Source organism: Tarenaya hassleriana, unplaced genomic scaffold (assembly GCF_000463585.1).
Source record: "Tarenaya hassleriana unplaced genomic scaffold, ASM46358v1 Cleome231, whole genome shotgun sequence".
Taxonomy (NCBI): Eukaryota; Viridiplantae; Streptophyta; class Magnoliopsida; order Brassicales; family Cleomaceae; genus Tarenaya; species Tarenaya hassleriana.
This window is the reverse complement of record NW_010965637.1, coordinates 123800-137698: the sequence shown is the minus strand read 5'-3', so window position 1 is coordinate 137698 and position 13899 is coordinate 123800. Positions and strand designations below refer to the sequence as shown.

Below are 13899 nucleotides of genomic sequence, written 5' to 3'. Positions count from 1 at the left end.
CAGGAATCCACGAGACGACATACAACTCGATCATGAAATGTGATGTGGATATCAGGAAGGATCTGTACGGTAACATCGTACTGAGCGGTGGTACCACTATGTTCTCAGGGATCGCTGACCGTATGAGCAAGGAGATCACAGCACTCGCCCCTGCAAGCATGAAGATAAAGGTGGTGGCTCCCCCCGAGAGGAAGTACAGTGTCTGGATCGGTGGCTCCATCCTCGCTTCCCTCAGTACTTTCCAACAGGTAAACACCAAACACTACAAAACAAATCATTTTCTCTAAAATATTCGGTACAGGTGGGTATTTCGGTTCGGTTAAACCAAACCGAACTGATCTGAACTGGATAACACATAACCGTATCTTAATTCAATATAAAAATCCAACGGAAACTGAACTGACCAAATCTAATATAAAAAAAATTCGAATGGATATAGTTTTTATTAATCGAGAAACCCGAATACAATCCTAACCTCAAAATCGGTTTAACATTCGAGGAAACAAAGGAGAAAACCGAACCAATTGAGCTAAACTAAGCTGAAATTTCTGGGTCTTGCATGTGTATTTCATCAGATGTGGATCTCGAAGACAGAGTACGACGAGGCCGGTCCAGGCATTGTCCACAGAAAATGCTTCTAAGCTCATCATCAACAGCAACATCCACGCCGCCAAAAGCGCGTTTATTTCCATTTTCTCCCCATTTGATTGTTTTCTCTTTATGTTTCACGTGTTCGTCGCTTCGTGTGAAATCTTCCGGCTGCTGTGGGAAAACTCTTCCGAGGTCGGGGTTTATAACCAAACTTTAACCTCGGATCCATCCGCGGTGTTTTCCTCCTCCTCTTGTTTTAGCCCCTATTGTTTTGTAGCTTTTGAGTGATTGAAATTTGGCTGCTTTCTATTTTTTCCCCCTCATAAAGCCTAAGACTAAAAATGAACTCTTTCGGCCTGTGTTAATATATGGTATTGTATTGTATGAGACGTTATTTTTTTATTTATATTTTTGGGTGATCTTTGAATATGCATTCGATCCATCCAAGGAGTTGTCCTTCTCACGGTAAAACTATTCGATTTTCGGGTAATTTTATTGAAGTTCAAATTTATCAACCGAGATTATTTTTAGATCGAGCCCAGATTTTACGATTTCAGTGTTAGATATCCGAAATAATTATAAAGTTACAATTGTAATACCCCACTAGATGATGGTCCAGTGGTTCAATGGATGATATTATTTTAAGGTTTTGGATTTAGTTTCACTAATGGAGAGGAGGGGCATAATTAATTACGTGATTAAAAATTGACTTCTGATGATTAAGTGGTTCGAAAACTCAATGAATCTTGTGGTTATTAAAAAAAACTTACAATTGTAATATATATTACAAATTACAAAATTTTGATACTAGAGTATTTTCTGAAATTCGGGTTTTGAAATCCACACATATGAAATCAGATTTTAAATTTTAATATCATACACGATATTTGGATATAGATTTAGAATACTAACTTTGAATTAAGGATATTCTAGGAGTTTTACTCGATTTAGAAAGAACAAAATAAATTAGCGTATTTAGTCTACATTCGGTGTCCATTCAAACGTCAATCTTTACCTTCACCATTCAAACCTAGGAAACCTAATTTTTATAAAAGAAAAAAAAATTAAAACCAAAAAAAAGCTAAAGCAAATAAAACGTAAAACGAATCCAAGACTGGAATGTCATCCACTTGTAAAAATATAAATTGTGGGTCCACTGAAAGGTCTATCATGACGTGGTTTTGCTTGTGAAACAAGTAACCGCGAATAATTAACGATTCAATTATGTATGGGTCCCAAAGTTTCAGAAAATGAATGTCAACACGTTCTCTCTGGTTTGCTTGTGAGACAGAGAAGTCCAAATAATTAAAAGATTCAATGATCTGTCTTAATGGTCCCAATTCTCACACAATGATTGTCAACACTCGATGTATGAATAATAATTTATAAAAAAAAAATGTTTGGAATTGAGAAAAACAAAATCATATAGATTCGTACCTTGCCTGGTAAATGGTCACGTTAAATTTTTTTAGTAAATTCAATGTTTCTTGTCATGCAAGTCACCACCTTAAGCTCTTAGGGTTCGAATCTATCCGTAGGCGATAGATGTCTGTCGGAACTTCGTGTTCCTTACCTTATCGGCAATGACATTAAATCTCGTCCATACGAAGCAGAATCTGTACGACGTGGAAAAGATATGGACTTGCGCGTTATTTTTTGTTGAGGTGAATATTATAATTCAATAAAAAAAAGAGTTTCCAGCAGCACTAGGGTGGAACACAAAATCACAGGAAACTCATCTACAAGTGATCATAATATATTCGGAATATAGTCATCAACACAGTGTTAGACATTACTGGCTTCGCGATTCAGCAGGAACCATCTGTAGAGTTCGATTTTGGTGTACTGAAATTTGCCACCGGGTGGACAAAATGATACTGTGGATGGTGCGATCAATCTTCCTACGAATGGTGGTATGGATAAAGGGGAATGGCATCATGTAAATATGGAAATATTGCATAATGTTCGACCATCACATCGTCTGTAATTTAGTTTTCTTATTCAAGGAGTTAGGTTAGATGTTGTTGTGTGCTTATATGATTTGTTGGTTTATTGCTCTATGATGTACTGTTATGCGAGCTTTATTTAGATACATTTGATGTATTGACACTTTCTATTAGTTTATGGATGAGTGTTTGTTTCATTACGTATTGTGCATACTTGATATGTTATGAAATCCATGTATTGTTATGAACAATACTAAACTCCCTAGTCATGTATCATTGTGGGAATAATGATATACTAAGACTAGTATGATGTGTGATTGATGATCATATAGATGATCATAGGTATTGGATACGATCACGATCATAGGTATTCGTTGGAGAACGGAATACTGGAATGACCCGCATGAGATTGTCACATGGACTTGCGTTCACATGGACTAACGTCATGACTTGAATCTCATATGACGATTCCATGATTGGATCCTAAGACTTGAGATATCTACGGAATCCAACATGAGGAGTTGCGTACTTTGATTACGTCAAAGGTCCTGCGTAACAGGAGGACTATAAAAGCGTGTATGAGGTACGAAACGAATCATGTGCTGGATTGTAGATAGTCAAGATGGGATTTGTACCTCTCGTAAAAGAGAGAGATATCGCTAGGCCCCTCGTGTGAGCAAGACTGTAGAAATGTGTGACCGCACTATAGACGAACGTCGTCTATTTCAAACAGTCGAACTCAGTGAACGAGAAAGCAGTCGAATCAGATAAGGTGGCTTGTCCATGCCTTATATTTGACATATGATATCGTGATACAAAAGATCATCAAACAGAATCATCGTTGGCGTTCGTAGGATCACGAACAAACTCTATTCGAGATAGGTAGTCATAGTGTCTTGCTAGAGACCGCTTATGACTTGTGTAACCGAAATAAGAGATTTCGTGTTATACTGCTATATCGGATGAGCCTACAGGGTCACACACACAGGAAAGGACGAATGCGCGAGAAGAGACGAGAAAATCCCGGTGGAGCGGAGGCCAGACCGACCGGTCCAGAAGGTCTGGACCGATCGGTCCAGCCAACCCAGACCGATCGGTCGTGGACCGGTCGGTCCAGAGGTAACGTGCAAATGTTGCTCGGTCCGGAAAATATTCAAGACCGATCGGTCCGGAATCATGGACCGATCGGTCCACACGTAAAAGCTCCAGACCGATCGGTCCATGCTTGACCGATCGGTCCAGACATCGGAATTTCCTAAACTCGCTCTAATTAGGGTTTTAAGTGGGATTAACTTTAGAGAACGCCTCCCAAGCCTTTTGGCACGATTTTCAGACCCTTTGGGGAGTTTTTGAGAGTTGAAAACCTAAGAGTTAGATCCCTGAAACCCTTGCACAAAGAAGAATGTGTTCTTCAGTCCTAGCAGACAAGTTCCAACCGTTGGAATTCTTTCCGCCGTGTGGATACACGTAGAGGGTGAGGTATACTTCCTACCTTACGTGATGAGACGAAACATCAATTGATACAGGCCCCAAATCGATTGAGGTAAGCGTTCTAACGTTTCTACAAGATCATGCATGATAGGTTTTAGGGTTTCATCAAAATTTTTGTTTTACATCCGCTGCGCAAACCCTAGAACCGATCTCTTAGAAATTAGATTCACTCTAAAGATCCCAGGAAACCCAACGTGATTGAGCCGTCTCGGTGAATAAACACAGAACATTCTTTTCTCTTGTCGTGATTGTGTTACGCGATATGGTATCAGAGCCTGTCACACACAAAATCTCGATCTACACTCTCGTTTTCTGATTTCTTGAAGAAACAACGACCAAAATCAGACATTAATCTCAATCCCTTTTTTTATCGACACCAACCTATTGCATTCGACAATGGCTCACGAGACAACAACACCGACATCGACCCCGACCCCGACTCTAACCCTCGACACCATTGCGGCTCCCCGGAGAACGATTTCTCCATACGATCTCACGCCAAGTGATAACCCCGACCTCGTACTGTCATCACAACCGTCACTACGAGGAGAAAACTATGATGAATAGTCCATCAATATCCGTCAAGTCTTGAAATCTCGAAAGAAGTTCGGATTTGTGGATGGCTCGATTCCAAAGCCACCCACCATCTCACCGGATTTTGAGGATTGGGATACGAACAACGCCTTGATTATTTCGTAGATCAAGAACACTCTTGATTCTCACCTTCGATCAGACGTCGTGCATCGTGAGTATGCACAAGACTTGTGGGACTATCTGAAACGGAGGTTTGGAAAGATAAACGCTCCTCGGCTTCTCAAAATACACAGTGACCTTGCAAACTGTCGCCAAAATGGAATGGCTGTGGAGACATATTTTGGCAAATTGATAAAGCTGTGGGACGATCTCGCCACTTTCTGATCTCTGAGAACTTGCAAGGGTGGAAGATATGTCTGTGACATTGCTACAAAATTGGAACAAGAGCGTAATGAAGATTGGCTTTATGAATTTCTCCTTGGCCTTGACGATGCGAGGTATGTGCGATCAAATTTGCTATCTCAGAAACCTCTACCGAATCTCGAGGAAGCATACAACATTGTAACGCAAGAGGAGGATGTTGGGTTTCCTGGGATCTCAAGAGCGAATCTAATTCCTAAGAGATCGGTTTTAGGGTTGTAAAACAAAATTTTTGATGAAACCCTAAAATCTATCATGCATGATCTTGTAGAAACGTTAGAACGCTTACCTCAATCGATCCGGGGCCTGTATCAATTGATGTGTTCGTCCGATCACGTAAGGCAGGAAGAATACCTCACCCTCTACACGTATCCACACGGCGGAAAGGATTCCAACGATTGAAACTTGTCTGCTAGGACTGATGAACACGTTCTTCTTTGTGCAAGGGTTTCAAGGATCTAACTCTTAGGTTTTCAACTCTCAAAAACTCCCCAAAGGGTCTGAAAGTCGTGCCAAGAGGCTTGAGAGGCGTTCCCTATAGTTAGTCCCACTTAAAACCCTAATTAGAGCGAGTTTTGGAAATTCTGACGTCTGGACTGATCGGTCTAGGCCTAGACCGATCGGTCTGGAGCTTTTAACGTGTGGACCGATCGGTCCATGGTTCCGGACCGAGCAACATTTGCGCGTTACCTCTGGACCGACCGGTCCACGTGTCTGGACCGATCGGTCCAAACCTTCTGGACCAGTCGATCTGGCCTCTGCTCCACCCGGATTTTCTCGTCTCTTCTCGCGCATTCGTCCTTTCCTGTATCGTATCCAATACCTATGATCATCTATATGTTCATCAATCACATATCATACTAGTCTTAGTATATCATTATTCCCACAATGATAAATAACTAGAGAGTTTAGTATTGTTCATAACAATACATGGATTTCATAACATATCAAGGATGCGCAATACGTAATGAAACAAACACTCATCCATAAACTAATAGAAAGTGTCAATACATCAAATGTATCTTAATAAAGCTCGCATAACAGTACATCATAGGACACTAAACCAACAATCTCCCACTGCTCTAATCATGGACCGCTAAACATCTAATGCCCATATCCCTAACATGACCCTCATGTTTTGACGAAGGGAGAGGTTTCGTCAACGGATCGACAATGTTGTCATATGTCGACACTCTGCAAATGTGCACATCTCCTCTGTCTATTATCTCCCTGATAAGGTGAAATCGTCTGAGTATGTGTTTGGATCGTTGATGGGATCTGGGTTCTTTCGACTTGTCGATCGCTCACATGTTGTCACAATACAGAGCAATGGGGCTATCAGCACTAGAAATGACACCCAAGTCTCCAACAAACTTCCTGATCTAAATAGCTTCCTTTGCTGCGTCCGACGCTGCAATATACTCAGCTTCTGTAGTAGAATCTGCAACGGTCGCTTGCTTAGAACTCTTCCAGCTAACAGCGCCTCTGTTCAAGCAGAAAACATAGCCAGACTACGATCTGTAGTCATCCGGGTCTGACTGGAAACTAGCATCGGTATAACCCTTTACAGCGAGCTCGTCTTCCGACCCACCGTATACCAAGAACACATCCTTAGTCCTTCTCAAGTACTTTAGGATGTTCTCGACGGCTATCCAGTGTGACTCACCTGGATCTGACTGGTATCTATTCGTAATGCTCAACGCGTAGGATACATTCGATCGAGTACAAAGCATGGCATACATGATAGATCCAATTGCCGAAGCATATGGAATCCTATCCACACGTTCTCGCTCATCAGGTGTCGTAGGACACTGACTCTTGTTGTAAGTAGCAACGAAAATAGATGCGTTGTGATTTCGTTGAACCGCTTCAAGACCTTATCGATGCAGGTACTCTGACATAATCCTAGAAGACGCCTCGATCTATCTCTATAGATCTTGATACCTAAAATATAGGCCGCTTCTCCTAGGTCCTTCATAGAAAACTGCGTTCCTAGCCAAGACTTAATGTCTGGCAAGGTAGGAACGTCATTCCCTATAAGAAGAATGTCATCCACGCACAGCACTAGAAATACTACTGTCCTCCCACTAAACTTCTTGTAAACACACGGCTCGTATTTGTTCTGTGAGAAACCAAACTTTTTTATTGTCTCATCAAAGCGAAGGTTTCAGCTCCTCGAAGCCTGCTTCAGTCCATAAATGGACCTCTGAAGCTTGCACACCTTTCCCGGATTCCTTGGATCGACAAAACTGTCCTCCCACTAAACTTCTTGTAAACACACGGCTCGTATTTGTTCTGTGAGAAACCAAACTTTTTTATTGTCTCATCAAAGCGAAGGTTTCAGCTCCTCGAAGCCTGCTTCAGTCCATAAATGGACCTCTGAAGCTTGCACACCTTTCCCGGATTCCTTGGATCGACAAAACCTTCGGGTTGTGTCATGTACACATCCTCGGTCAAGTTTCCATTAAGGAACGCGGTCTTGTCATCCATTTGCCATATCTCATAGTCATAATATGCGGCTATGGCAAGCATAATCCTGATGGACTTCAACATAACTACGAGCAAAAAGTCTCATCATAGTCAATACCATGAATCTGGCGGAATCCTTTCGCCACAAGTCGTGCCTTATGTTGGTTGTGATGCTCTAGGATGATCCGTGATATGACATTTTGACTTTGTATTGATTCATTGGTTTATGAATGCATTACTTTTCCCGTTATATGATTAGCATGTTTGTTATATTACGGTAAATATCCTTGAATCATTGCAGATGATTCTAAATTCCCTGGTCAGTTATCATTGTGGGAACAATGATGAATTAAGACCAGCATGATGTGTGATAGATGATTATGATCATATGCATTAGATGCAAATCACAATCATGGGTTCTCGTTTGGAACGAGTTACTGGATGACCCGCATGAGATTGTCACATGGACATGAGTCATGACTTGAATCTCATACAGCGGTTCGTTCTTGGATCCTCAGACCTAAGATGTCTAGAGTATCTGATATGAGAAGTGACGTGTCTTGACTGCGTCAAACGTCGTCTTTAACCGGATGATCATAACGGCGTTGCTCAGATACGTTCACGAATCATATGCAGATAGTAGACATGCAATACGGGACTTGTCACCTCCTACGCAGGAGAGATGTCGCTGGGCCCCTCGTGGAAATCGGACTGTGAAAATGCGTGGCCACGCTATAGATGAATGTACATCTATTTTATCAGTCGGTTTGCCTAGACGAGTAAGCGGTTGAACTTGAAGGGTGGCTCATACCATGCCCTTGTTCAACATACGACATCGTGAGACAAAGGATCAGAACTCGAACTAATGCTGGCTTTGTTAGATCACCTCTAACTCTATTCTAGGTGGGTGGTCATGGCGTCTTGCTAGAGGCTAACCATGACTTGTGGTGCGGGAAAGGTTTCCGAAGCCACTGCCACTTCGAATGGGCCTACAGGGTCACACACCATTAGGGATGGATCACACGTGAAGAGAACAACGCGAGAAAAGAGCGACGAAGCGATCTGGAAGAGTTCCGCTGAGGAACGTTCGTTCCGCTGAGGAACGGACGTTTTCGCGTTTTAAGGGTTTTGGGCAATTCTAATTAAGGAAAGCCCCGCCACAAACCCTAGAGAACGAACCTCAGACGTCCAAGACACTCATGAGAGCCTAGAGAAGCTTGATTTTGAGTTCTAGAGATTGGAATATCGATTCCAAGTCAAGGACATCGGTTTTTTTTCTTCACGAATCCTAGCAGATACGTTCCAAAGCGTTGGAATTCATCCCGCCGGTGTGGATACGTGTAGAGGAGTTGTGCTTTCAACTCTTGGTGATTAAAACAGACCCTGGATCGATTGATACTTCCAGATCTTGAAAGAACGAGGTAAGTATTCGAATCCCACGACGATATACACGATTGTTCGGGTTATTGCACAATTGGTTTTTGTGTGACGTTTGGCTAGGTTTAGATCTTTCCTTCCGCTGCATGAAACCTAGAAACCAAACCCTAGATCGATGAGATCGCATGCTAGGAACCCGAAGGGAACCCCAACACCTTATACGTGTGCACGTTGCCATCCATGTCGGTCTTTTTCTTGAAGATCCACTTGCATCTGATGGGTTTTATCCCTTTAGATGCATCAACCAGAGTTCATACTTGGTTGTCTGACATAGATTGTATCTCGGACTTCATAGCCTCACGCCATTTCTCGGAATCCGGACTAGCCATAGCCTTTGGGTTTGTGGTAGGCTCATCATGTTCCAATAACATGAGTTCCTCACTCCCTGTCACGAGAAATCCGGCAGTGAAACAGGTTGAACGTCTTCAACTTGTTCACTCGGCTCAACGTCTACTTGCTGCTCTTGAACTTCCTCAAGTTCGATCCTACTTCCACTAATTCTTTTGGAGACGAACTCTCGCTCCTTAAAAGTCGCATTCCTGGCAATGAACACCTTGTTCTCTACCGGAATGTAGAAGTAGGTAACCCTTAGTTTTCTTAGGGTAGCCTACAAATAAACACTTATCAGATTTGGAGGATAACTTATCAGTCATCTGACGCTTCACGTAAGCGTCGCAACCCCAAATTATGACAAACGACAACGTGGGACGCTTCCCCGTCCATATCTCATCTGACGTCGTTTCAGCCGACTTTGTTGGACTCATGTTCAACAGGTACGCAGTGGTCTGTAAAGCATAGCCCCAAAAGGACTTCGGAAGATTTGTCTGACTCATCATCGACCGAACCATGTCTAACAGTGTTCGGTTCCTCCGTTCAGACACGCCGTTCCACTGTGGCGTTCCAGAAGGAGTTAATTGTGATACAATACCACAATCAACCAGATAGTCAGAGAACTCTTGGCTCATATACTCGCCACCACGATCTGATCAAAGTGTCTTGATCGTCTTACTAAACTGGTTTTGTACTTCGTTTCTGAATGCCTTGAACACTTGTTTCAGATTTATGCCTCATCAAATAGACATAACCTTATCGATTGAAATCATTAGTGAACGTAACGAAATACAGATAACCTCATCTAGCTGGACAACTCATTGGTCCGCATACATCACTATGTATCAGGTCCAATAACTCTGTCGCTCTCTGTCCTTTTCCCTTGAAAGGATGCTTCGTCATCTTACCCATTAAACAAGACTCGCAAGATTCAAGAGAATCAAAGTCAAATGAATCCAGAAGACTTTCAGAATGAAGCTTCTGAATGCGCTTCTCGTTTATATGGCCTAGACGACAATGCCAGAGAAAGGTCGGGTTTAGGTCGTTCGGCTTAAACCGTTTAGTACTCATGTTATAGATGGACGATGTCGAGTTCGAAGGCTGATCATTCAAGACGTATAAACCATTCACAAGATAACCATTACCATAATAAATGATATCTCGATAAATCTTCAAACTCGAGTTCTCAATAACAAATCGAAAACCATCCAAATCCAGACATGAAATATAAATAATGTTTCTACTAATCGCAGGCACATAGTAACAATTACTCAATTCTAAAACAAGTCCAGAATGAAGATACAAATCATAAACGCCAACACACAATGCAACAACTCTTGCTCCATTTTCGACGCGCAGATCCGCTTCTCCCTTAGCCAACATCCTACTTCTTCTTGTTGGGTTTTTCTGGGATCTCATGAGCGAATCTAATTCCTAAGAGATCAGTTCTAGGGTTTGCGCAGCGGATGTAAAACAAAATTTTAATAAAACCCTAAAACCTATCATGCATGATCTTGTAGAAACGTAAGAACGCTTACCTCAATCGATCCGGGGCCTGTATCAATTGATGTGTTCGTCCGATCACTGTAGGCAGGAAGAATCCTTACCCTCTACACATATCCACACGGCGGAAAGGATTCCAACAGTTAACTCGTCTGCTAGGACTGAAGAACACGTTCCTCTTTGCGCAAGGATTTCAGGGATCTAACTCTTAGGTTTTCAACTCTCAAAACCTGTCAATAGGGTCTGAAAGTCGTGTCAAGAGGCTTGGGAGGCATTCCCCAAAGTTAATCCTACTTAAAACCCTAATTAGAGCGAGTTTAGGAAATCCCGATGTCTGGACCGATCGGTCCGTGCTTCCGGACCGATCGGTCTGGAACAATTTCCGGACCGAGTGACTTTCACACGTTACCTCCGAACCGATCGGTCTCGGCTGGCTGGACCGATCGGACCAGACCTTCTGGACCGGTCGGTCTGGCCTCTGCTCCACCGGGATTTTCTCGCCTCTTCTCGCACATTTGTCTTTTTCTGTGTGTGTGACCCTGTAGGCTCATCCGATATAGAAGTATAACCCGAAATCTCTATTCCGGATATACAAGTCATAGGCGGTCTCTAGCAAGACACTATGACTACCTATCTCGAATAGAGTTTGTTCGTGATCTTATGAACGCCGGTGATGATTTCGGTTGATGATCCTTTTGTATCACGATATCATATGTCGAATATAAGGCATGGACAAGCCACCTTATCTGATTCGACTGCTTTCTCGTTCACTGAGTTCGACTATTTGAAATAGACAATGTTCGTCTATAGTGCGGCCACATATTTCTACAGTCTCGCTCCCACGAGGGGCCCAGCGATATCTCTCTCTTTTACGAGAGGTACAAATCCCATCTTGACCATCTACAATCCAGCACATGATTCGTTTCGTACCTGATACACGCCTTTATAGTCCTCCTGTTACACATGACGTTTGACGTATTCAAAGCATGCAACTCCTCATGTTGGATTCTGTAGATATCTCAGGTCTTAGGATCCAATCATGGAACCACCATATGAGATTCAAGTCATGACAGTAGTCCATGTGACAATCTCATGCGGGTCAATCCAATGAATACCTATGATTGTGATCGTATCCAATACCTATGATCATCTATATGATCATCAATCACACATCATACTAGTCTTAGTATATCATTATTCCCACAATGATACATGACTAGGGAGTTTAGTATTGTTCATAACAATACATGGATTTCATAACATATCAAGTATGCACAATACGTAATGAATCAAACACTCATCCATAAGCTCATAGAAAGTGTCAATACATCAAATGCATCCAAGTAAAGCTCGCAAACAGTACATTATAGAGTACTAACCAACAATCTCCCACTTGCTTTAATCATGGACTGCTAAACATCTAATGCCCATATCCCTAACATGACCCTCATGCTTCGACGAAGGGAGAGGCTTCGTCAACGGATCGGCAATGTTGTCATCTGTCGACACTCTGCAAATGTGCACGTCTCCTCTGTCTATGATCTCCCTGATAAGGTGAAATCGTCTGAGTATGTGTTTGGATCGTTGATGGGATATGGGTTCTTTCGCTTGTGCGATCGCTCCATTGTTGTCGCAATACAGAGCAATGGGGCTATCAGCACTAGGAATAACACCCAAGTCACCAACAAACTTTCTGATCCAAACAGCTTCCTTTGCTGCGTCCGATGCTGCAATATACTCAGCTTCTATAGTAGAATCTGCAACGGTCGCTTACTTGGAACTCTTCCAGCTAACAGCGCCTCCGTTCAAGCAGAAAACATAGCCAGACTGCGATCTGTAGTCATCCGGGTCTGATTGAAAACTAGCATCGGTGTAACCTCTTACAGCGAGCTCGTCTTCCGACCCACCGTATACCAAGAACACATCCTTAGTCCTTCTCAAGTACTTCAGGATGTTCTTGACGGCGATCCAGTGCGACTCACTTGGATCTGACTGGTATCTACTCGTAATGCTCAACGCGTAGGATACATCCGGTCGAGTACAAAGCATGACATACATGATCGATCCAATTGCCGAAGCATATGGAATACGATCCATGCGTTCTCGCTCATCAGGTGTCGTAGGACACTGACTCTTGCAGAGAAATGTGCCACTGCTCATCGGTAAGGTTCCTTTCTTGGAATCTTGCATCTTGAACCGTTTCAAGACCTTATCGATGTAAGTACTCTGACTCAATCCTAGAAGTCGCCTCGATCTATCTCTCACTACAAAAAAACAGCGATTTTGCAACGAAATAATTTTCGTTGCAAATTTTGCAACGCTTTAGCAACGTTCGTCAACGAAAAAATTTTGCAACGCAATAGCAACGAATTCACACGTTTTTGCAACGCTTTAGCAACGCATTTGTTTCATTGCTACGTACAACGAAAACTGCGTTGCGACTTGCAACGATTAGCAACATTATTTGACGGGCGAAAATATTGCAACGATTTTGCAACGCAACGACAACGCCTAGCAACGCTGTTACAACGCAACAATTTCGTTGCTATTAGCAACGAAAATTTCGTAGTAACGTTTAACGTTTTGCAACGCATTTGCCACGCAATCCAATTTCGTTGCTACATAGCAATGCAGCAATTTCGTTACTAATGGTATTAGCAACGAAAATTATTCGGTGTCAGAATTGTGCTTTCTAGTAGCAACGAAATTGCGTTGTAAGTCTTTTTTGCAACGCAATTTCGTTGCTAATCTAGAAACCTAGCAACGAAATTGCGTTGCAAAACGGTGAAGGCTATTAACCGGTTTTTACGTTGCAACGGAATTTCGTTGCTAGGTTTCTAGATTAGCAACGAAATTGCGTTGCAAAAAATTTATAAAATCCTTCCCCTCCTCTCTCTTCCCGTTCAAACTTCAAAAAATCGTAAAAAAAAATGACATCGAGTGGAGGTGATATTTATCACTCTAGACGATGGTTATACGAGAGAATTGATGCATCTACGGGCAGTTTAAGCATCCAGTATGAAGAGGGGTTGCAGAATTTCATGCAATTTGCGACAAGTCAGAATCAGTGCGTAAGAACGGGTAAAATATATTGTCCGTGTGTACGATGTGAAAATACAAAATTTCTTACTCTAGAGGTGGTTCTAAAACATCTATTCAAAAGAGGTTTTGTTCCAAA

At 42.3% G+C, this 13899-nt stretch overlaps 1 protein-coding gene across 2 annotated transcripts in view; it reads left to right on the top strand.

The window, feature by feature from the left end:
* LOC104815442 (actin-2) overlaps window positions 1–1012 on the top strand; it is a 3221-nt gene extending 2209 nt beyond the window's left edge. For both annotated transcript variants that reach the window (XM_010543821.1, XM_010543822.1), the window contains exons 5-6: window positions 4–248; window positions 576–1012. In XM_010543821.1, coding sequence (XP_010542123.1) covers window positions 4–248; window positions 576–641 — 311 coding nt within the window. In that variant the 3' untranslated portion in view covers window positions 642–1012. The remainder of the gene's footprint in view (window positions 1–3; window positions 249–575) is intronic.
* Window positions 1013–13899: the final 12887 nt, after the last annotated feature.